This window comes from Notechis scutatus, chromosome 6, assembly GCF_049901735.1.
Source record: "Notechis scutatus isolate UNSWTSFEM ecotype Mainland chromosome 6, rNotScu1.2, whole genome shotgun sequence".
Classification (NCBI taxonomy): domain Eukaryota; kingdom Metazoa; phylum Chordata; class Lepidosauria; order Squamata; family Elapidae; genus Notechis; species Notechis scutatus.
In genome coordinates, this window is record NC_142014.1 from 24,439,039 (window position 1) to 24,461,166 (window position 22,128).

General features: G+C 43.4%; 1 protein-coding gene across 4 annotated transcripts in view; it reads left to right on the plus strand.

Moving 5' to 3' along the window:
* The window catches only part of CCDC91 (coiled-coil domain containing 91), a 118,043-nt gene that overhangs the window by 41,801 nt on the left and 54,114 nt on the right, over positions 1-22,128 (plus strand). For all 4 annotated transcript variants that reach the window (XM_087969541.1, XM_026679277.2, XM_087969543.1 and 1 more), the window contains one exon: positions 1,192-1,269. In XM_087969541.1, the coding sequence (XP_087825667.1) occupies positions 1,192-1,269 (78 nt within the window). The remainder of the gene's footprint in view (positions 1-1,191; positions 1,270-22,128) is intronic.

Genomic DNA, 22,128 nt, shown 5'->3' on the forward strand with positions numbered 1-22,128 from the left:
CTATCCCATCTATATCTTATTCTATCTATCTATCTATCTATCTATCTATCTATCTATCTATCTATCTATCTATCTATCTATCATCCATCCATCATCTCCCTCCCTCCCCACCTTCCTATCTACCTATCCGTATGTAAGATTAAATAAAAGATCATAAGCTTCCAAGCTATAAAATGCTCTGTCTTGTCACACTAGGGACACACTGAGTGTGGGATCCCTGATGCCCTCTATGCTTGGTGGCTTTCTTAGGCATTTCATTACCAAACTAGGTAACGTTATCAGTGCTAGTGCACCGATGATGTTACCTAGCTAGCACTGATGACGTTTCCTAATTTGGAATAAGTCTTTCATTTTGGACTTCAATGTCATTTTAGCCACCTTGAGGGTTTTTTAAAATAAAAATAATAAAGGTGGGATACTAATTAATTAATTAAATGCTTTTATTCAATAACTCTTCTAAGCCAAGTTGCCATCTTTTGTTTATTTATTATTTCTTTGTTTTATTTGTTTGTTTGTATCCTGCCATTATTTACAAATACTCAAGGCGATGAACACATCCAGCACACTTTCCTCTTCCTGTTTTCCTCACAAGAACCACCCTGTGGGGTGGGCTGGGCTGAGGGAGAGGTCCAAAGTCATCCAGCTGGTTTTTTTTTAATGGCTAAGGTAGGACTTGAACTCATAGTCTCCTACTTGCTGGCCTGGTACCTTAACCACTAGACCAAACTGTCTTTTCATGCCTTGAAACCAAATCTTCCTATGGTTGCCTGTGTGGGAAGCTTTTCTGTGTGTAACAGGGTTTTAGTGATGTTCTGGCATGGCCCTTGTTTCATAGAAGCTGAACGATTCAAATCACTTTGGGAACAAGCTGTCCTTTTTGCTAACTGCGGGCAAGGCTGGGTATCCAATGAGCAATTTTTCCTCCTTGGTTCACGTTGCTTTTCACTAAGTCTTAGCTGGCATGAAAGAGAACTCATAATCAGACTACAAAATACATTTAGGCCAATATTTCCTTAGCGAGATCCAACAAAATCTGTTGTCTCTTACATTATTGTCTTAGAATTAAAACTCTGGAACTAGAGGAAGAGAAAGCCTTGGTAACAATGATAGAAATCTATGATGCCTGTCCAGATTTAGTAACATATTCATCACGTTTCCTTCACTTTTGTCTTTTATATCATTTGTTTCCAGGAGAAGCATAAACTTGAGTTGGAAGATTTAAGAAAAGCTGGACACGAGGCGCTGTCTATTATTGTGGAAGAATTCAAGGTAACAGTCCATATTCTTTTCCAGGGTTTGGAATTGGTTTCTAAATCCATTTCTGATTGTAGGAGAGATTTCTCGCTTGCAAGGGGCAAACTAGAAATTGTTTGTTTGTTTGTTTTTTGTAGCCACTTCCTTAAAGCTGTTTTTGTAGGGAGATGGTTAAAAAATGTAAGTTTAAAAGAATTTGTTGGGGGATATCAAGCAGATGGCTTTTCTGCTCTGAATAATGGAAAAGGAAGTCCCTTTCCAGGAAATGATGACGATATACCTGGAACCATCTGTTACTTCAATCTTCAGAAAAAGAAGACTTTTTCTGGTTGTCTGTAAGGATTCTCAATCATCCAGGTCATGGTTACCCCAAAGATAAGGGGGATAGCAGTACTCCAGTATTTAAGAGGCTGTGTTCTGACCAAGGCTTCCTGAGACACTGACAAACACACGTTAAATCCAAAACCCTTTTATTTTAGTTCAACGGCTGTGAATTATCATCATTCACAGCCCGTAATGAGTCTCAACCAGTTATAAATAATCCCATGGAAGTCTGCCAAAGTTCTTTGGGAGAAGTCTGATAACAACACACCTTTATCTTACTTGAAGTGCTGCCAACGACTAAAGTACCAATTAATCTTTCAAAACCAAACGGAGCACAAAATTCACCATGGAGCTTTCAGGTTCCAAACCGACCAGAGTGAACAACGTTGCTTCCTGCAAAGGCTCCTGTCCCTTTGCACTTCCTTTATACCTTATAAAGGTATAAGACAGACAGAGAGGGGCAATCACCTCCAAGCCTTACTCCCAAGTCGCCCCTTTTGTCTTAACTGTTCTTGCCTTCTGGCAGCTCTGCGCATGCACGCACTGGGAACAGGCTCCCCTTGTTCCTCTGCCTCACTGCTGTCAGATTCTGGAGGCTCCGGAGTCAGCACATAACTCCCAGATGGCGCTAGCCCCATCTCTGTATCGGACGCAGGACCCTCGTCCGAGTCCTCCCCAGACTCCCAGACTGGTCCCTGTTCTTCCCCACTGTCTGATTCTGCTGCCGTCTCCGCAGGCTGCTGGCGGACCACAACAGGCTGCCACAAAGAGAAGGGGATCAACTTATTTTCCAAAGCACCAGAGGGCAAGACAAGAAACAATGGGTGGAAACTAATCAAGGAGAGAAGCAACCTCAAATTAAGGAGAAACTTCCTAACAGTGAGAATAATCAACCAGTGGAACAGCTTTGCCCTCAGAAGTTGTGGGTGCTTCATCACTGGAGGTTTTTAAGAAGAGGCTGGACAGTCACTTGTCTGAAATGGTATAGGGGGGGGGGGGTCTTCTGCTTGGGCAGGGGGATGGTCTAGATAAAAGACCGCCAAGCTCCCTTCCAGCTGTATTCTGATTCTGATTCAGAGATTTTTTCCCCCCCAAAAGGCAACTGATTTTCTTGGTTTTTCTTTGAAAATGTTTCACTTCTCATCCAAGAAGCTTCCTCAGTTCTAATCCAGTGAGAACCCAGTTAGAAATAAAGACGCTTCTGGGATGAGAAGTGAAATGTTTCTTGGGGGGAAAAAAAACCTCCCATGAAAGCCCAGTTGCCTTTTGGAAAAAGCACCTTTTCTCCTGCAACCAAACACTTTTTTTTCTCCTGCAACCAAGATGGTGGAATTGGTTAGAATCCTGGGGCAATCTGTCTCCCCCCCCCCCTTTCAATTCTGGGTGTAAAAAAAAATTGGGCAAGGATGTGGAACATGCGGTCACTCGAACACCAGGAATCTGGGAAACCAAACTAACTATTTAGTGCAGCCTTTTATTATAGTCACTGACCAGGGCAAACTTAATTGTTGGAGTCTACGCCGTCTGGCTTTTAACTGCTGGAGTCATACTTGTGGAGAATGGGGCAGAAAAAAGAAGATAGCAACCCTGGAAAATTTCCAGCGGCATTTTAGTATCGTGGACCATGGTATCCCTTTTGCGCTGGCGGTGTTGATTCCTAAGGACTAAATCACTGAAAGTAATGTTGGGAAATTGCTACTTCATCCCTTGGCTTGCAGCCTGCGAGGAATCACACTGGATAATATCTGCATGATTGGTCATCTGGGATTTGAGCTGAAGTGACATCAGAGCATGAGTCATACTGCTTGGCCTCTGCCTTTTCTCTAATCCATTGTTTCTCAACTGAGGCAACTTCAAGATGAGTGGACTTCCACTCCCAGAATACTTCAGCTAGCCATGCTGCCTGGGGAATTCTGGGAGTTGAAGTCTACCCATCTTCAAGCTGCCACAGTGCTCTAATCTCAGAAGGATTGCAAAGGACCAAACTGCTATCTAACCATACTGTAGGAAATGACCATACTGAGCCTGGAGAGAGGCGTCAAACATGTCATTAGTTTGGAATCCCTCTGTACCCACAAGAGATCAAAGCTTTCCATGAATTCCACTGACTCTTAGCAATTTGTCTTGACCATTAGTAATTCCTATTCTTGTTTAGAAGTAGCATAGAATAAACTTGTATTTATTTGAACACAGATCACAGAACGCCTAGTAGAATAATGGATTCCAGGAATATTAGGAGGGAAAATCCTAACAATAAGAAGGACATGACAGTGGAATCAGTGATCCAAAATGCTGAGGCTTAAAGGAGCATCCCAGAGCCCTTTCAGCTTTACAATTCCATGCCTCCTTTTGTACTGCTGTGATCTTTAATGCCAGGCAGCTGGCACAGTGGTGTTACCTAAATTTTCCACACCTAAATTTTAAGGCTGGTGTTGGAATCCTGATGGTTATTTCTGCAGACATCTGTTTAATATTGTATCTCTTTGTCAGTGAAATGTATGTTCATTGTATCTGTGCAAAGATAGCTGAAACAGTACAGAACATTCTGCCCTCTTTATACTCCTATTTAGTCCTTCTACTTTATTATCATGTGCACCGTACCAACTTATTAAAGAGTATGCAATAATCCAGTCATCAGCTATGAGTCCCTGTGTGCCCATGAAATCTAAGTCCATCCCATCTTGAATTCTTTCTTAACTCCCACTCATTTAAACTGCCTGAATCTCCTGATTTCCCCAGCACTCAACACCCAGAAAATAATCTTCTGCTTGAGAACTTCAGCTCATGAAAGCATCTGCCTTTTAATAAAATTGGTTAGTCGGAAAAAGGCTCTACCACATTCCTGGTTTTTTTTTTTGCTACCTTGCATTACACTGATGCAGTTCTCACCTTACCGTGCTAACAAATCCTAAATTGCTGCCAATATATTTCAATCTATTTGAAGATCTTTTCCAAGGCCTTCCTGGCTACTGTACCAAGTGCTAATCTACAGCATAGCTAAATGTCTATGGAGATTCTCAGTCATCCAGGTCATAGCTGTCCCAAAGGTGCTTTTTCAGGAGGCAACTGGACTTTCTGGTTTTTTTTCTTTGAAGACGTTTCACTTCTCATCCAAGAAGCTTCTTCAGCTTTGACTGGATGGTGGGGAAATGGAAGGATTTATATTGCTTGCAGACAGCTGGTCATTGTTCTGACTAAGGCTTCCTGAGACCATAATTAAGCACACACTTAGTCTAAACAACTCTTGTTTTATTCCAACACTGGGAATTATGTTCATTCCCAGACTGTAATGAGTCCCAAATAGTTCCTTGAGATAAGCACCCACCTTTCTCTCATTTGAATTGCTGTCAACAACTGAAATGCCAATTTAACTGTAAAAAACAAACTGAAGTACAAAGTCCACACAGAGTTTCAAGGTTTAATCCGAACAGAGCGAACAACTTTGCTTCCTGCAAAGGTTTCCCTACCTTTGACCTCCTTTATACCTTAGGGGAGGGGCAATCACTTCAAAGTGTTACTCCTGAGTCGCCCCTTTTGTCTCAGCTGCTCTTGTCTTCTAGTAGCTCTGCGCACATGTGCACTGGGAACAGGCTCCCCTTGTTCCTCTGCCTTGCTGCTGCCAGACTACGGAGGCTCCGGAGGCAGCACCCCACTCCCAGATGGTCCTGGCCCCATCTCTGTATCAGATGCATGAGTCCTCCCCAGACTCCCGGACTGGTCCTCATTCTTCCCCACTGTCCAATTCTGCACTGGCTGCCAGCAAAGCACAATAGTCATTTGCATCCTTTTAGAGTGTCATTGAGGCCACTTGGAGGCTTATCTGTGTCCTCAGGGTCATACAAATGGGTGTGGAGACTTCTTGGACCAGCTGCCTGCAAGGAATATAAATCCTTCCATTCCCCACCATCCAGGCAGAGCTGAAGCAGTTTCTTGGATGAGAAGTGAAACGCCTTCAAAGAAAAACACGAAAGTCCAGTTGCCTCTTGAAAAAACCACCCTTGAGACTAGCCTGCAGCATGTTTCTGCACTCCTGTTTCTCTTTTAAAAATGATGGCAAAGCAAATTTTATGTGGAAGAAATCTTGCTGTATGTCAGCTAAGACAGAACCAGAAACTCTCGAGGTATGTATGAGCGATTAGGATGGAGAATGTCTTATAGCAACATATAAATAGTAAGGCCTCTTTTCATAATCCCTTGAAAGTAAATTGTTCTGTGAGATGGGAAATAAGTTCATGTTAATAAACGTGTGGTCCAAAGCCTCCTTGGATATATGAAACCAGCTGTGAAGTTATTTGGATTCTGCCTATACTTCTTTTTTTTTTTTAAATCTCTCATTGCCAAGTTCGGAATCCAGTATAATGGCACATTTTAAGCTTACTTTGCATAGAAGATGCTGTTTGCATAGCTTTATTCCACATCAGGCTTTCGTTTCCATCATTAATAATTTTTGTGAAGAATTTTCCAAAGGAAATACTAGCTGAGCTGAAGTAACATTTCTAGAAGCTTTAGCAACATGTCTAAATAAGAGCGGAAAAAAGTTCAGAAAAACTTAAGTGAACATCTTGTTTTTATTTATCCCACTTAAAACCAGCAACGGACAGACAGACACACAAATGCAGAACCCCAACTTGGCTCGCTTGTATTTGTGTTTTCTAAAAATAACAGAAAAAAAACCCTTGAAATATGCTCAAGCTGATGTCTGCATTCATGGGAAGGCCAAAAAAAAAAAAAAAAGGAAAATGGTATCATCCAGGATAGGAAGGAAAAAATCTACAGCTAGTCCTTGACTTATGACCACTATAGAGCTCCTGTTGTTAAGTGAAACATTTGTTAGGTAAGCTTTGCCCCATTGTACGACCTTTCCTGCTGCCGTTGTTAAGTGAATCATTGCAGTTGACAAGTTAGTAATCTGGTTGTTATGTGAATCTGGCTTCCCCATGGACTTTGTTTGTCAGAAGGTCGCAAAAGGAGATCGCGTGACCTTGGGACATGGCAACGGTCATAAGTGTGAACCAGTTGCCGAGCGTCTGGATTTTGATCACATGGGGATGCTACAAAGGTTGAAAAACGGTCATAAGTCACGTTTTTCAGTGCCATTGCAACTTTGATCAGTCATTAAATGAACTTGTAAGTTGAGGACTACCTGTACGTCAGTGGTGGGATTCAATGTTTTTTACTACTGGTTCTGTGGGCGTGGCTTGGTGGGCGTGGCATGGCTTGGTGGGTGTGGCTTGGTGAGCATGGCAGGGGAAGGATACTGTAAAATCCCCATTCCCTCCCCACCCCACTACCCTGCCCTCCAGCTCCGTTCTCCTGTGCAGGGCAACCAAGGAAGACCCAGCCGATCAACTGGGACTCAATGGGAGGCAGAAAAGAGATGGGGGCGGAGCCAGTCAGAGGCGGGATTTGCCAGTTCTCCAAACTACTTAAAATTTCCGCTACCGGTTCTCCAGAACTGGTCAGAACCTGCTGAATACCACCTCTGCTGTACGTGAGTTTAGCAGTGCTGCACTGCTGATAAATTAGTTGTTTGTTGGACAACGTTCAACATACACTGTTCTTTTTTCCAGGAAAGGGGAGAACAAGGGTCTTCAAACTTGACAGCTTTTAGACTTGTAGACTTCAACTCCCAGAATTCCCGAGCTAATCTGACTGGAGGAGGAATTCTGGGAGTTGAAATCCACAAGTCTGAAAGCTGTCAAGTTTGAAAGACCTCTGCTTTAGAACATAGAATCAAAAGGACCTCTTGGAGAGCTTCTACTGCTCAAGGCAGGAGACGTTATACTAGGGGTGTCAAAGTAAATTTCATTGAGGGCCACATGAGGGCTGTGGTTCGACCTCTGGTGTGTGTGTGTGTATGTGTGTGTGTGTGTGGTCGACTGGGTGGGTGTGGCCAGCTGGGTGGTCATGGCCAGCTTGATGCCACTCCCCAACTGCTGGCATGTTCCCTCTTTGCATTAGGTAGACTGGGCACAAGCCACGCTGGCCCAATGTTTCCTCTTCACACTGAGTAGACCAGGCCGAAGCAACATGGGCTGGCCCCTTACATTTTTCAGGACAGCTCTGCAGGCCAGATCCAACTACATCGTGGGCCAGCTCCAGCCTGGGGGCCTTGTGTTTGACACCCCTGCCTTATACTGTCCCAGTCAAATGATTGTCCAATCCAGGGGTCCCCAAACTTGGCAACTTTAAGACTTGGGGACTTCAACTCCCAGAATAGCTGGCTGGAGAATTCTGGGAGTTGAAGTCCCTGTCTTAATGTTGCCAAGTTTGGGGACCTCTGGTCCAATCTATCTTTGAAAACCTCCAAGGATGGAGCGTCAACAACTCTGGGAGGCAAGCTATGCCATGGATTAATTGTTCTCACGGTCAGGAAATTTCTCCTTACTTTTAGGCAGGATCTCCCTTTAAGAAACTTCACCCATTACTTCATGTCTGTCCCTTGTTTGATGTTTTGGAGAATAAGTCCATCTCCTCTTATGTGATAGCCCCTTAAATAATGGAAGACAGTTCAGTCTTGTCTTCCTTAATCTTTCTCTTTGATAGGTTACACATACATACATCTCAACCAACAAATGCTCTGTCTTACACATTGGGGGAAAAATATCAGAACATAAAATACAAGCTGGATGGACACAACCTTGTAGACGACCCTCGCTCTGTCAAGGATCTTGGAGTACTCATCTCTAATGATCCAGAGCCCATTATAACAACATTGCCAAAAAGTGATTAGGAGTTGTTACTAACTTAAACTTGCATAGCTTCTTCTCTGGTAATATTGCACTACTAACTAGAGCAGTGGTCTTCAAACTTGACAGCTTTAAGACTTGAGGACTTCAACTTCCAGAATTCCTCCTCCAGACATGTTAGCTCAGAAATTCTGGGAGTTGAAATCCACAAGTCTTAAAGCTGTCAAGTTTGAAGACCCTTCAACTAGAGCATACAAACATTTACTAGACCAATTACATTAATACAATTGGGAAAGTCCAGAGATATTTCACAAGAAGAGCCCTCCACTCTTCTGCTCACAACAGAATACTTTATACTACCAGACTCGAAATTTTGAGCTTAGACAACTTAGAACTACGCTGCCTTCGGTCTGATCTAAGTGTATCACATAAAATTATCTGCTATGATGTCCTAGCTGTCAATGACTACTTCAGCTTCAACCACAACAATACACAAGCACACTATAGATACAAACTTAAGGTAAACTGCACCAAATTCGATTGCAGGAAATACAACTTCAGCAACAGAGTGGTCAATGCCTGGAATGCACTACCTAGGGGGGGGGGGGGGGGGGGGGGGGGGGGGGGGGGGTTGGTTGGGGGGGGTTGGGGGGGGGGGGTTTTTTTTGGGGGGGGGGGTGGGGGGGGGGGGGGGGGGGGGGGGGGGGTGTTTTTAGTTTGCACAAAGGGGGGGGGGGGGGGGTTGGGGTTGTGGGGGGGGGCGTCCCAAAAGTTGGGGGGTTGGGGGGGAGTGGGAGGGGTGGGGGATCCTTTAATTACCTACTCTGGTCTCTTCTCCACACCCCCAAAATTTTAACCTTAAACTGTCTACTGTTGACCTCACCCCATTCCTAAGAGGTCTGTAGGAGGCATGCATAAGAGCACCAACCATCCCTGTCCTAATGTCCCCTTTTATCCATACCCATTTCATGTACCCATAATCATGTTTCTAATTATATCTGTAACCAAAAACATGTTTGACAAATAGCACCCTCAAATATTCATCATACAGTTTAGCCTTTGTCATATTCGTTGCTCTTCTCTGCACACTTTCCAGAGACACTTTTTGTAGCATGGTGACCAGAACTGGACACAGCTTTCAAACCATGTCATCTGGTGATGTGATTTTTTTTATGATGTAAACGGACAGTCTATCTCTCGTCCTCGTTTTTAACAGTGTTACTATTCATAGCGTGCAGGTCTTCACTTCTGCTGTTTATTGGCGGAAAGATTTCCTGGTGATGCCATAGGAGACAATGACTATATGCTGATATTTTAGGTTTTGCATTATAATCACAGTTGGGCACCATAAAGTTACTTTTTTGTAGCTATGCTGGGTTCTGTGGGCTGGGATGTCTCCATCACCAATTGGAAATCTCTGCCTAGATACGGTTGGTGACCTGCCTCTGTATTGAAATAATTTAATTGCATTTTTGCATTGTGCAATGTGTGGTTATTTGAATCCAGCAGGGTGAGTCTTACTAAATAGTTTGCATGCCTCCTTAAAGGTTATATATAGATTGATGAACCAGCTTGCCCAATTCCAACTTTTCAGATTTCCCTTTGTTTATAAATTACTGATTAATTGAGAAAAGAAATAATATTGGTCTCTTTGGATTATCTTTTGGTTTCTCTGCTCCTTTTGCTATTCCTAGAAATAATTTAGAAGTGCAGTGTTTCAACAAGAAAGGAATAATGTTTGTTTGGGTTATTGGTTACTGGGTGTGTGTTTAAAAAGCTTTTAAGAATGTTTTGCGGGTAGACCTCTGAAGTTCCACTGAACTTGGTGCCTGATGTTTAACCTTTTTCATATTGAAAGAAATAGACCGAAGCTTAATTCTGCATGGAAAGAGGGTCCACATACAAAGGGGGGGGGAGGGGGGCTTTGATTGGACATGGCAGCTTGCCATCTTGAATTTTGGGTTGCTTCTTCTTTGCATTTGGCTGGCGTTCCGTATGCATGTTTTATTTTCCTTCCTAAAAGCAGGGTTATTCACGGGTGGGCTTCAAAATTTTTAGCAAAGGTTCTCTGCTTGGTTGCTGGGTGGACGGGGCCATAGTGGGCGGGGCCTAGTCAGTCTCCTGCACCACGGGTGGGGGGGGCGTTTTTGCCCTCCCCTGGCTCCGGAGGCTTTCCTTGAGCTTCCGGGAGGGCAAAAACGGCCTCCCCGGGCTCCGGAGGCTCTCTGGAAGCTGGAAACGGGCCCATTTCCAGCCTTCCCAAACTTCCGAGAGGCCAATTTCCCCCGAGCCTCCGCGCGCTCCCTGCATTTACCTGCATCCAAAACAGGCTGCGTGGGGATTCCTGGGAGGGGAGAGGAGGGGTGGCAGGGCCAGACAGGAGTGGGATTTGGGGTTCTCTGAACTGCACAGAATCTCCTGAACCCCTGCAAACCCCCAGCAGCCCACCCCTGGTTATTAAATTAATATTGATCAACCCACTTTCTTCAGAACTAAACTTGGAAAAAAGTTGGGATAAACTTAAAAAAAAATCCTTGCCTTTTCTTCCTTGTAAATTAATATAACCTTTTACAAATAAAATGGTGCATGCAAATTTTCACAGCATGCTTATGTTTTCTGCCTGGTGGAGAGCTGGTTTATTTTGCATGAAGATGGTGGTTTACAGCATGTTGGATAAAGAAATAAACTGGAACAAACTCCATTTCCAGTAAATGATGGTTATGAATAGGTGGATAGGGTTTACCTTAATTAGATATTTTGTTGTTTTTAAATCTCAAATGTATTTCTTTTTTCAAAAGTGCAGTGAACTCTGATAGATATGAAATAAGGTAATTATCTGTACTGCTTCATCCCCAATAGTAACCAGTCTCTAGAATCTCACAAGTAAATGAAAACATGAGGGTGATTTGCTCCATATTATCCTGATGTTTGAACATGGATTTTTCTAGTCAATTATTTCATGAATGTATTAATCTTGTTCTAAATCTACTCGTTTCCAAAACACACACACACACACACTACAGTCTCCAACTACACTCTACAGTCTTTAATTTCTGCCTTCCTTTTTCTATTTAATTTTAATTCCTTTTATTCTTCAGGGTTTAAGATCAGAGAGGAGGTTGATTCCTTCCACCTTAATTTGCTAACCGGGTTAATTCCCAACTTTCTGCCAGTTTTTAAAAAAAATGTTGTTCAAGAACTGATTGGGTTGCTAGTACAGGTTTTCATTCGTTTTTGATCCTAGAAATAGTATAAAAGAATAGGTATAGGAAATGACCAGGATGAGCCTGAGGGAGGGGTCAAAGGCTTCATCAGTCATGAGTCCCTGCGTGCCCACAAGGAATCTAAGTCCAGCTCACTTTGAATGCCTCTCTTATCTCCCGCTCATTTCTCTTAACCACCAGTTGGTCAGATTCTTGTAGAGCAGGGGTGTCAAACTCAAGGCCTGGGGGCTGGATCTGGACCAGGGGATGCTTAGATCTGGACCACGGGGCCGCCCTGGAAATAGTGAAGGACCGACCCATGGTCCTCCCGAGCTCTGTTTTCGCTGGCAGAAGGTTGCAGGAGAATGTCGCAGCTGAAAATGGAGCTCAGGAGCACTCAGGCCTCCACAGGCACGCCCCCCCCAACACAAGTGACATCATGATGGCCACGCCCACCTTGCCCTGCCAATGTCAAACAACCCTGATGCGGCCCTCAGTGAAATTGAGTTTGACACCCATGTTTTAGAGAGCTTAAATAATAATAATAAATTATTAAACTCACTGGAACTGCCTAAATCTTCTGATTTCCTCCTGTGCTTGGCAGTAGCTTTGCTTGGCAGATTTGTTCTGCAAGAGCTGTTTTAGACTCAGTGTTTTGACATCTCCTTTTATTTTAAGAATTTGAGGCTATCATTTATATGCAGTACTTCACTGAAAGCCTTTAACTTCAGAATTGGGAATGTCTGGCTTGAGAAACCATCCAGCCTCCAAGAAATTTAAGAAGTCACACCCTCTTTCTTCAACCCTCAGACCCTTTTATTTCTTCCATTCCTCCCCCCAAAAACAGTTTTGTTTTTAGATAGCCCCTGCTTAAAAACAGTGTTTTTATGACTGTAGGACAAAAACAATGAGACCATTTACCTGGAACCAAATTAAAGATAGTATTTCTTTCTCAGCAAGTATGAAACAATGTCTACATCATCCTGAGATGGTATCGGACATGAGGTACACCCAGAGTTTGAAAACAAAGATCCAGAAAAGCTGGTCTCACCTTAGAAAATGTCAGGGTGACCAAACAAGGAAAACTTTTATGGCAATCTTGGAACGTCCAAAACCGAAGGAGTGATTTAAGATTGAAGGGAATAACACGGACTGCAGCAGAGCATTCTTAAAATGTTTTAATAACATTCATTAAACCCAGTGACTGAGCCAAAAGAGAGAGCTTTTATAACTCTTCCTCCAATTATACGTGCTTTTCTGCAGAAATTACAGGCAGGTCGGGCACCTTCCACTTCTACCATTCTGCGACAACAATTCTCAAAGAGGAGTGGAAAATCCTTAAGGTTATCAAAGTGTTGGATATAAAGGTCCTTTCTACCGTCTAAAACTAAGGGTGGACGCCTTCTTTGAGCCAAGGGCTACACTTTGGAAAAACCAGGAACATTTTGGCCTTCCAAGATCACAGACATGTGTCCTGGTGACTTCAAATAGATGAGCCAATCTTTTGGGGAGGATTAGCAATAGCACTTAGACTTATATACCACTTCAGTGCTTTACAGCCCTCTTTAAGCGGTTTAGAGTCCACATATTGCCCCCAACAATTTTGGGTCCTCATTTTACCCACCTCAGAAGGACAGAAGGATGGAGTCAACCTTGAGCCTGGTGGGATTCGAACTGCCAAATTGCAGGCAGCTGGCAGCCAGCAGAAATAGCCTGTAGTACTGCACTCTCACCACTGCGCCACCGTGGCTCATATGGGATGGGTTTAAGGATGAGAGATGTGGTTAGCCTTAGAGCCATAGGTGTCTAGACAAATATGTCATGGCGTCCTCGTGTTAATGGAATGAGAATGGTGATGTCACTCCCTCTCTTGCCGATTTCCACAGCCACTTGGAATCTTGGAAAGTTTCAGGGGAAAAAAAGGGCATAAACATGACTATCTTCTTGCATATTTTGGCAGCATTGTCTCAGATGCTTAGTGGTACAAACTGAGAACTCTAGGCTGCATTGTCCCACCGTGGATATAGGGTTGTCTGTCATGGTTTGAGGGTATCTATTGCACAGTGCTTTGGACAGTCTAAGGCCGCGATGGCGAACCTATGGCATGCAGAGCCATTTGTGCTGGCATGCGAGCTGCAGGCAAACTTACCTCACTGCGCATGTGCGCACCTCACAACTGATTCAGAAAAACAGGAAGTGATGAAATGGGGCTAGATTTCGGCCTAAAAGCTTGTAGAAGCCTGCAAAAGCCTTCCTCAAGCCTTCGGGAGGCCGAAAAAGGCCTCAAACCGGCTAAAAATCAGCTGTGAGGTGCAGTGCAGGTAAAGGGACGACGGGGGTGGGTGGGTGCATGGGGGGATTGTACACGCATGTGTACGGGATTGTGGGGGACGCACTTTGTCTTATGGGTGCTGGCACGCAAGTGTGAGCGTGCAAGTGCACACACAATTTTTGGCACAGGAGCCCAAAAAGGTTAGCCACCACTGGTCTAAAGCAAGGGTGTCAAACTCGATTTCATTGAGGGCCACATCAGAGTTGGGTTTGACCTCGGGGACCAGGTTGGCGTGGCCAGCTTGACGTCACTCGTGTCGGGTCACCTGTTGGGGCCCGAGCGCTCTGGCAGCAAAAATGGGCTCCTCGGCCAGCAAAAATGGAGCTCCATTTTCTCTGACAGAGGGCTGCATGAGGCCGTCACAGCTGAAAATGGGGCCGGGGGAGGGGCACAGGCCTCCCAAGTTCCATTTTCTCTGACAGAGGCACCACAGGCTGGTTCTTCACTGTTTCCAGGGTGGCCACCTAAGCGAGATTTAAGCACCCTGTGGGCTGGCACAAGGTTCCTTGAGTTTGACACCCCTGGTCTAAGATCATCTTCTCTGTGGTCCATTTTTGGTGCTTTTCATCTGAACTTCAATGAAAGAAATGTAAAGAGGAATAAAGTGCAGTAAAACAAAGATTTAACTTTATTTATTTATTCTTCTTATTTTAATTTATTTATTTTCTTATTTTATTCATTTATTCTTCTTATATGTATCCATGTATTCATAACTATGTTCTTACTTATACCTATTATCTTGTAAGCAATTGACAAACCAAATAAAATAAATTAAATAAATAAATAAATAAATAAATAAAAATAACTATTATTCTTTGGATGCAGAGTTAGATTTGCCATGAAGTTAAGAGTTACAGCTGCCAGACACTTTTTACAAAGAGGATAAGGAAATAGCTGAACCAATGGACATTGCTAAATATTGAGACTCTTACTGGATGTGAAGGTAGCTATTGCATAGGAAGGGTCATATTAGAAGGCAACTGAAGTTTTATAGAATCCATTCCTCACCCAATGCCAGTTTTACACCCCTCTGGTTGACTTTTACAGCATTCTGTTTCCTGTACCACAGAGATCAACAAGAGCTCCAGAGAATGGGAATTTTAAGGGGAAAAAAAAGAAAAAGAAACTCTGAGAAACAATAGTGTGTAATAAATTCCAGAAAATTTGAATCACAACCATCGCAGCGTTGAGAGAAACAATTAGTGTTCTAACCAAGTCTCCAGTGTTAGATGACAGCTAGTGGAAGTGAAATCCAGCACCAGCAAAAGAGAGTTTATGGAGTAAATTGGATCTGAGTAGAAGAAGAGGAAGTGATGTTGTGTTTTGAAGCTATTCTTGTTACATAGGGAGTAAAACTGAGATGTATGGCTGGGGAACAGTGGCTGGGGAATCCTAGGAGTTGAAGTCCACACATCTTAACGTTGCCAAGTTTGAAAAACATTGGATTGGAATAATGATAATTTTAAAAAGCATGGCTGCCTGAGCTCAGGATTCTTTCAAGAAGCTATCTTTAGTTATTGAACCTTCCAACACAACCAGGAAAGCTTGCTAAAGGAGAGAAATGGAAGCTATGTTAGAAGTGGCCTGAGAACCTCACTTCTTCCATTCAGTCTATAGCTAAAGGTTTTTGTCAACCTTCATCTGTGCATCGAAAGAAGGTTCCAATATTTGAGGGGCTACCATAAAAAAGAGGGAGTCAACCTATTCTCCAAAGCATCAAAAGCGATGGATGGAAATGAATCAAGGAAGAGATCCAACCTAGAACTAAGGAGAAATTTCCTGACAGTGAGAACAGTTAATCAGTGGAATGGGTTGCCTTCAGAAGTTGTTGCTGCTCCATCACTGGAGACTTTTAAGATTGGACAGCCATTTGTCCAAAATGGTAGAGGGTCTTCTCAAGCAGGGAGTTAGACTAGAAGACCTCCAAGGTCCCTGTTGTGGTTAGCCGGCAGCAGGTGCGGACGGCTGAAGAGAGCAAGGACTCAGATGAGGGGCCAGGACCATTAGAGAGTGGACTGCTGCCTTCAGAGATTGTGAGGGCTGGCAGCAGTGATGAGGAGGTTCCCGAGGAGTCTGTGCCAAGTGCGCATACGCGCAGGACTGCTTGTAGGAAAGAGCAGTTACAACAGCACGGGCAACTCGGGAGTAAGGCTGCAAGATAATGGCCCCTCCTTCAAGAAGATAAAAGCCAGCTGTGAAACTAGCCTTCTTTGCAGAAGGCAAAAACGTTTTGAAACTCCAGCCTCGTGGACATTTCAGTATCCTGAGTTTGTATTTGAAGATTCTTATTTTGCAAATTATTTCTTGTCTGTTATCTTTTGGCAAGTCTTGCACAGTTTGGCAAGGCTTGTGTTTATCACAGCTAATTATTTTATAAAAACATTATAAGGTTTCTGTTCTTTTTGAATTGTGTTTGATTTGTCGGAAAAGGGCGTGGGTCAGAACAGTCCCTCCCAATTCTGTTATTCTGAATATGGGCAGATATTTGAGGATAGTTTTTCAGATTTCATACCTTCACTAAAATAGCAGGGTGAGGGCCGTTGGCTGAATCTATTTGTTGCGCTCTTGGCTTTTCAGGCAGAATTCTGGTTGCAGGATTTTGTTTACAGAGCACCTTCTTCAGAATGGCGAACGGTGTTGCCTGAGGAACGCTGTGGAGCAGGATTTTTATATGCTTGCCCGCACACATGCAACTGAGTCTGGCTACACGCAAAGGCTTGCATTGATCTTCAGGGTATATCTGGTGAGACAAGGCGGCAATCTACTTGAATTGCCTCAGCAGCTGAACGTAAAATGAATGTTTTCTTGTAGGTAACTATGAGACAGAAGAGAAAACACAAAACCATGGAAAGAGGAGTTAGAGAGGAAAACAGGGCCGGAAACGTTTAGATTCTGGTTGGTAGTCTTCATCCAGCAGAATCTGGGGGTTATTGGCTGATAAGGAACATCTCAGTCAGGTTTGGAAAGGAAGAAGGAAAAGTTTGGTCTTTCAGCTAGAGGCCGGGAGGGATCTTCCTCGGTGAGAAAGAGAGTTATGGTAAAAGGACGTGATGGATGAAGGGAAGAGCGCATTTTCCCATTGGATTATGTAAAATAACAGAATGAGATAAATATTAAGCTACATTTTTCTGTGGTTGAATTTCATATGCCTCTTGGCCTCCGTCGCTTGTTAATTTGGGGTTATATACAGAACTTATGTCAAAGAAGTATTTTTTTTATTAATCATTTGAAATAACGTGTTCCATAAAAAAAACCTTGAGGATTGAAAATACATGTGTTTATGGATCCAAATATAGAGAATATGGAGTGGCTCACAGAGTCAACTCGCCTGGCCAAAATGTTAGAAGAGAACCTAATGTAATAATTGTCCTGTACTTTGCTAGGGAAATATTAAGTCATTTGCAGTACCAATAAAGGAGAATATCTGTGGCTCATGATTAAAATGAAGGGTCCTTGGTGATCTCTAAACTTGGGTGTTTTATGCAGACGTTTCATTACCCAACTGGATAACATCATCAGTGCTAGCATCATGCATCATCACCAGCACTGATGAAGTTAACTAGTTGGGTAGTGAAACGTCTGCAAGAATACAATGGAGCTCAGAGAGCACCAAGGACTCCTCTAAGTTATTGCTTCTGGTCATGTATCTCCTGGAAGAAACCCACAGCCTCTGTTGGCAAGGAACTGCTTTATTGGGTATTTGTGATGACCCGGGGCAACACAGGCAGATAGTCAATAAGTGCCCCTTTATTATTTCCAACTTTGCCCCCAATGTCCAGGTTACCTTCTGGCTGGAGAAAAACTCTCCCAGGAACAGCCCTTGACTGCAGAAAATTAAATCCAAAACATGAGCAACACAAACTGTAACTTAAAGTCCAAACAAGCCAAACTGAAATAATTAATTTGGCAGGGCAGGAGCAAGATTTTCAGACTTGAACGCACGGCAAAACTCACATGGTTGGGAAGATGCCAAGAACACAGATAAACCACGACAACACAGGATAAAGTCATGTTTGCTCCCAACAGCTTGCTGCTTGCAGCCTGTATGTCTTATATACTCTCTTCCCAGATGTGGCTAATGAAGGGAATCAGGGCCCTTTCCTCCCCCGTAAGCCAGGCAACCCATGTTGCTCTCTTCTCCGTTCCTGCCTGCATGCCCTAGGATGAAGAGGGAGTGGGCCTGGTTCTTCCTCTGAACTCCCTCTCCCTTGTCCTACTTCTTCTCTGCTCTGCCCAGCCGGACTTTGCCCTTCCCCAGTTTCCTCCACAGCCAATGGAGCCACACTCCCACTCCCTGTCAGATGTTAGGCTTCCTCCTCAGATTCAGGGGCATGACAGTATTCCTGTAGCGAGATTACTCTGAGGAAGCTAAGAGGCAGCTTGAGGTCCATCCTTAACAACTGACCAAGGGATGGTGGGTGAGCATGGATAGTTTCATTCTGAGAGCTGTATAGCTTGGGGACAAATGATTCGGGGCATACAGTGGCAATGGGAAAGCAGTGTGGGGGGTGTTCTTGAAGAGGCTGATATGTACATTTAGATGTACATTTACTCATCGTTCTAGTGTGTACACACTGGCTTATGTACGCCCATGCCAATTTTCAGTTGGGTTTCCACTGCTGTTGTAGCTTCAAATGGTCACTAAATGAGCAGTTGTATGTTGAGGACTACGTGTGCAAAGACTCCAAAGAAACAGGGAAGGTTTTCCAAAGGCTTCCTGTTTATGAAGAGTCTCAGCCATCCAGGTCATGGTTGTCCAAAAAGACAGCTGGACTTTGTTGTTGAAGATGTTTTGCTTCTCATCCAAGAAGCTTTTTCAGCTCTGGCTGAATGGTGGAGCATGGAAGGATTCTTCACCCTTCAGTCAACACTGAAGAAGCTTCTTGGATGAGAAGCGAAATGTCTTCAAGGAAAAACAAAGAAAGAGCAAGCTGCCTATTGAAAAAGCATCTTTGGGACAACCGTGACCAAGATGGCTGAGAATCTCCATAGACCCGTGATGGCAAGCCAGAAGTGGCACGCAGAGCCATCTCTGCCAGCACGTGAGCCGTCGCCCTGGATCAGGTCCACTGTGCATGCGCGTGCGCCTTTCGCCAGCCAGCTGATTGTCAGGTATCTGCTGCATATGCTCAGGGGGCGGGGCTCACGCAGTGATCGCGCACACATGTGCAGAGGTGCGGGGCACTTGCGGGGGGGAGGGCAGGGTCAGTGCACGCATTGCATTATGGGTGCAGGCACGCGAGGACGAAAAGGTTAGCCCATCACTGCCATTGACATTTGGCCTGTCCATTAATTAATTGGAAACCTTGCAAAGTAGCTGAACTGGATTTTGAGGAGTCTTCTTCTACACCCTCTGAGATTAGAAGTGGCAAGTTTTCCTAGGGGCTTCTGATTGAAAATTAAAACAAAAAGTTAAAATGGAACAAAAATATTTGGTGCGTTAGTTCCCAGCATGGAACGTTTTGTCATTCGTTGTGATGACCCAGAGTGGGATACAAAACAACCACAGTCCGTGAAGCCCCTTTTATTCCTTCACTTTGCTTCCAAGCTCCGAATATTCTTGATGGAAGACAAAAAACTCCCTCACAAACTGTTATAGGAAGAAGGAAAAAAGCAACACAAACCAGGCAAGATAAGGGCTGGAGGACGTCCACAGATAACACACACTGAGAAGGACAGCAAACTTAGAGAGAAACCATAAACTAAAGATATTTCCACACTTTGTTTCCACTTTGTTGTCACAGCTGCAGCCCATGTAGAGGATCAAGGCCTTCTCCTCCCCAGTAAACCATGTTTTTCCTTTATCCTCTCCTCCCTGTGTGCCCTAGGATGTAGAGGGCCTGTGTCCTCCTCTGATTGCCCAGCTGGCCTCTGCCCTTTCGCAGCCTCCTCCACAACCTCCGGAGCCACACTTCCACTCCCTGTCAGCTGTTCCTCCTCTCCCTCAGAGTCAGTCTCCACCAGGGGCATGACATTCGTGGTTTTAAACCATGGCTTCAGAAGGTGAGATGGAAGGATCACACCAACCAGGCAACGAACTGTAGACCCATAAACAAATCCTGTTGGCAATTGTGTGCAAGCAGTCATTTTTCGGAAAACATGGTTATATGCTTGTAGTCCTAAAGCATTAGCTGTAAAGAACCATAAAGCCTACAAACTTGAAATTTGGCACATATGTCCCTCTTGGCTTCTAGGGGCTCGCTAAGAAAGGATTTTTCGAAATGACCATCAGAGCATTAGTATTTCCTATATTATTACTATTAACATGCTCTGATGCTAAGGAGTTCTACTCCCCCTCCCCACCTGAAAAGAAATCTGTTCCAACTGCAAAACACGAGGAGAGGAGTTTCAGTTTCAGTTTCACAGCACCAAGCAGCTTTAGTACAGAACAGTTGAGCTAAGCCACGCCCAGGCTCCTTGCTGTCTCCTTGCTCACACAGCAAATGCTGTTTCAATTTCCAAACAGCCCTCAGCTCTCTCACACACTGACAGGATGCTAGCCAGATGAATACTGAAGGATGCTGGCAGGCAGAGCCCTCCCTATTTTCCTCCCCAAAAACTAAGCCCGACCACATAGTTTCGTAGCAAAGCATGAGTATCGAGCTAGTCTGAGAATATAGAAGAAATTTATTTTTATAATTAGATTTATTTGTTTTCCATAGTGTAAGGAAAGGTAGCCAGATCCATGGCTGTTGGCCTAGAAAGGTCCACTCTGACCCAAGGAATCTGCCTGGTTCTTTTCCATAATCTACCTTACGATGTTCTTCCTTCTGTGGCTACCATTTGGAGCCCCACCGCAACAGAAAGTCACAATAGCAGTGGAATATTCTTCTTGATTTGGTTTCACATTGGAATTGCCCATACATAGCAATGTTAGGAGACATTGCACGAAATTCCTAACCGTGAAGTTGGTGTTTATTGGAAAGAAATGTCTGGTCCTAATTTGTTAAAATTGCTGTTGTATTTTGATTGTAGGGTGTTTTTGTTATTTTAAGGGGTTTTCTTTTGGCTTATCATATCCTTTACATTTCAAAATTGGCAAAAGTCTTGGAAATGTCCAATTTGAAAATGGGATTAGTGTATTTTTAATAAATAATAATGCATCTTTAAAAAAATGAAATGGAAGAACCAACTTGGTTGTGAAACGCCACAATAATTTCCAACTTCCAGTTATTATTATTTTTAACGCTGTGTGCTGGTTTTGTAATGCTCATGTAATTCTCCCTCATTTTAGAATAACATCCTTTTTAAGAATGTTGAAATTTGCTAATTATTTTAATTTTTACTCCTTAAATGATGTTCAGTAACTTTTTAGTTTATTCTGTATAATATAGAATGAAATATTTGGAGGGAAGGGAGTATTTTTTTTTGTCAAGCACTTCTTTGAACGACGTGTGTGTGTGTGTGTGTGTGTGTGTGTATATATGTCAATTATGTAATGATATTTGAAGACATGATGACTTAAGAAAAGAAAAAAACTGTTGCAAGCATTTTGTATATTTTAGGCTGTCTTTTAAACAGCAACATTGTACCATTAAAAATTACCAACAAGTTGTTTTTCCATGCTCTGCTTACATGCCCAAGGAAAACCAAAATTTTGCTAGCCTAATTGCAAGTTCAAACGCTTTTGTTCTCCAATGTATTTAAAAGATTGGCTCTTTTTGTGCATCGTGCTGTATCTGTCAACAGCTTTTTTTAGAAAGAGTAAAAGGGAATCATGCAGATTGTTGGTAACAAGATTTGACACTTCTGCCGGTGGAAAGTGTGCGAAAAACTGGTAAAGCCATCACTCAGTCAAAGGAAATGGAAGAACGCAGCATGGATTTCGTATTTCGTTCCCCCCTCTTCCCAGTGTAGGGTAGACCTCTGCACCAGGCACAAGTTAAAAAATGTTCTTGTTTTTTGCGTTTTTTTTTCTTTCTTTTTTTTTTAAAACAGGCTGATTGGTTGCTCTAATTTAGATTTTTCAGTCCTGATTCCCCGTCTCTTCGAGTTTGGAGTGAGAGACGCGTTTTTGGGGGCATGGCTTCTATATTTTCAAGCGAGTCATAATTTCCATCTGTTTTCACTTGACTTGTGGTTGTGGCGATCCTGCTCGGCCCCTGGGATCTAGCCGTCTCTGCTGAGAGGATGTGGAGTTTTGTCAGCCAGTGAAATATGTCTGACTCTCCTCCTGCGAACCAAGCCTCTCCATTTCACCTTGGGTGGTCCCAGAAAGCTAGTTGAGAAGGTTTTTTTTTTTTTAAACAGAAAACTCCCCACTTTCCCTATCTGTTACTCATCCCTTCGATAGAAGAGTTTCTATCAAGGAGCCCCAGAAAACAAA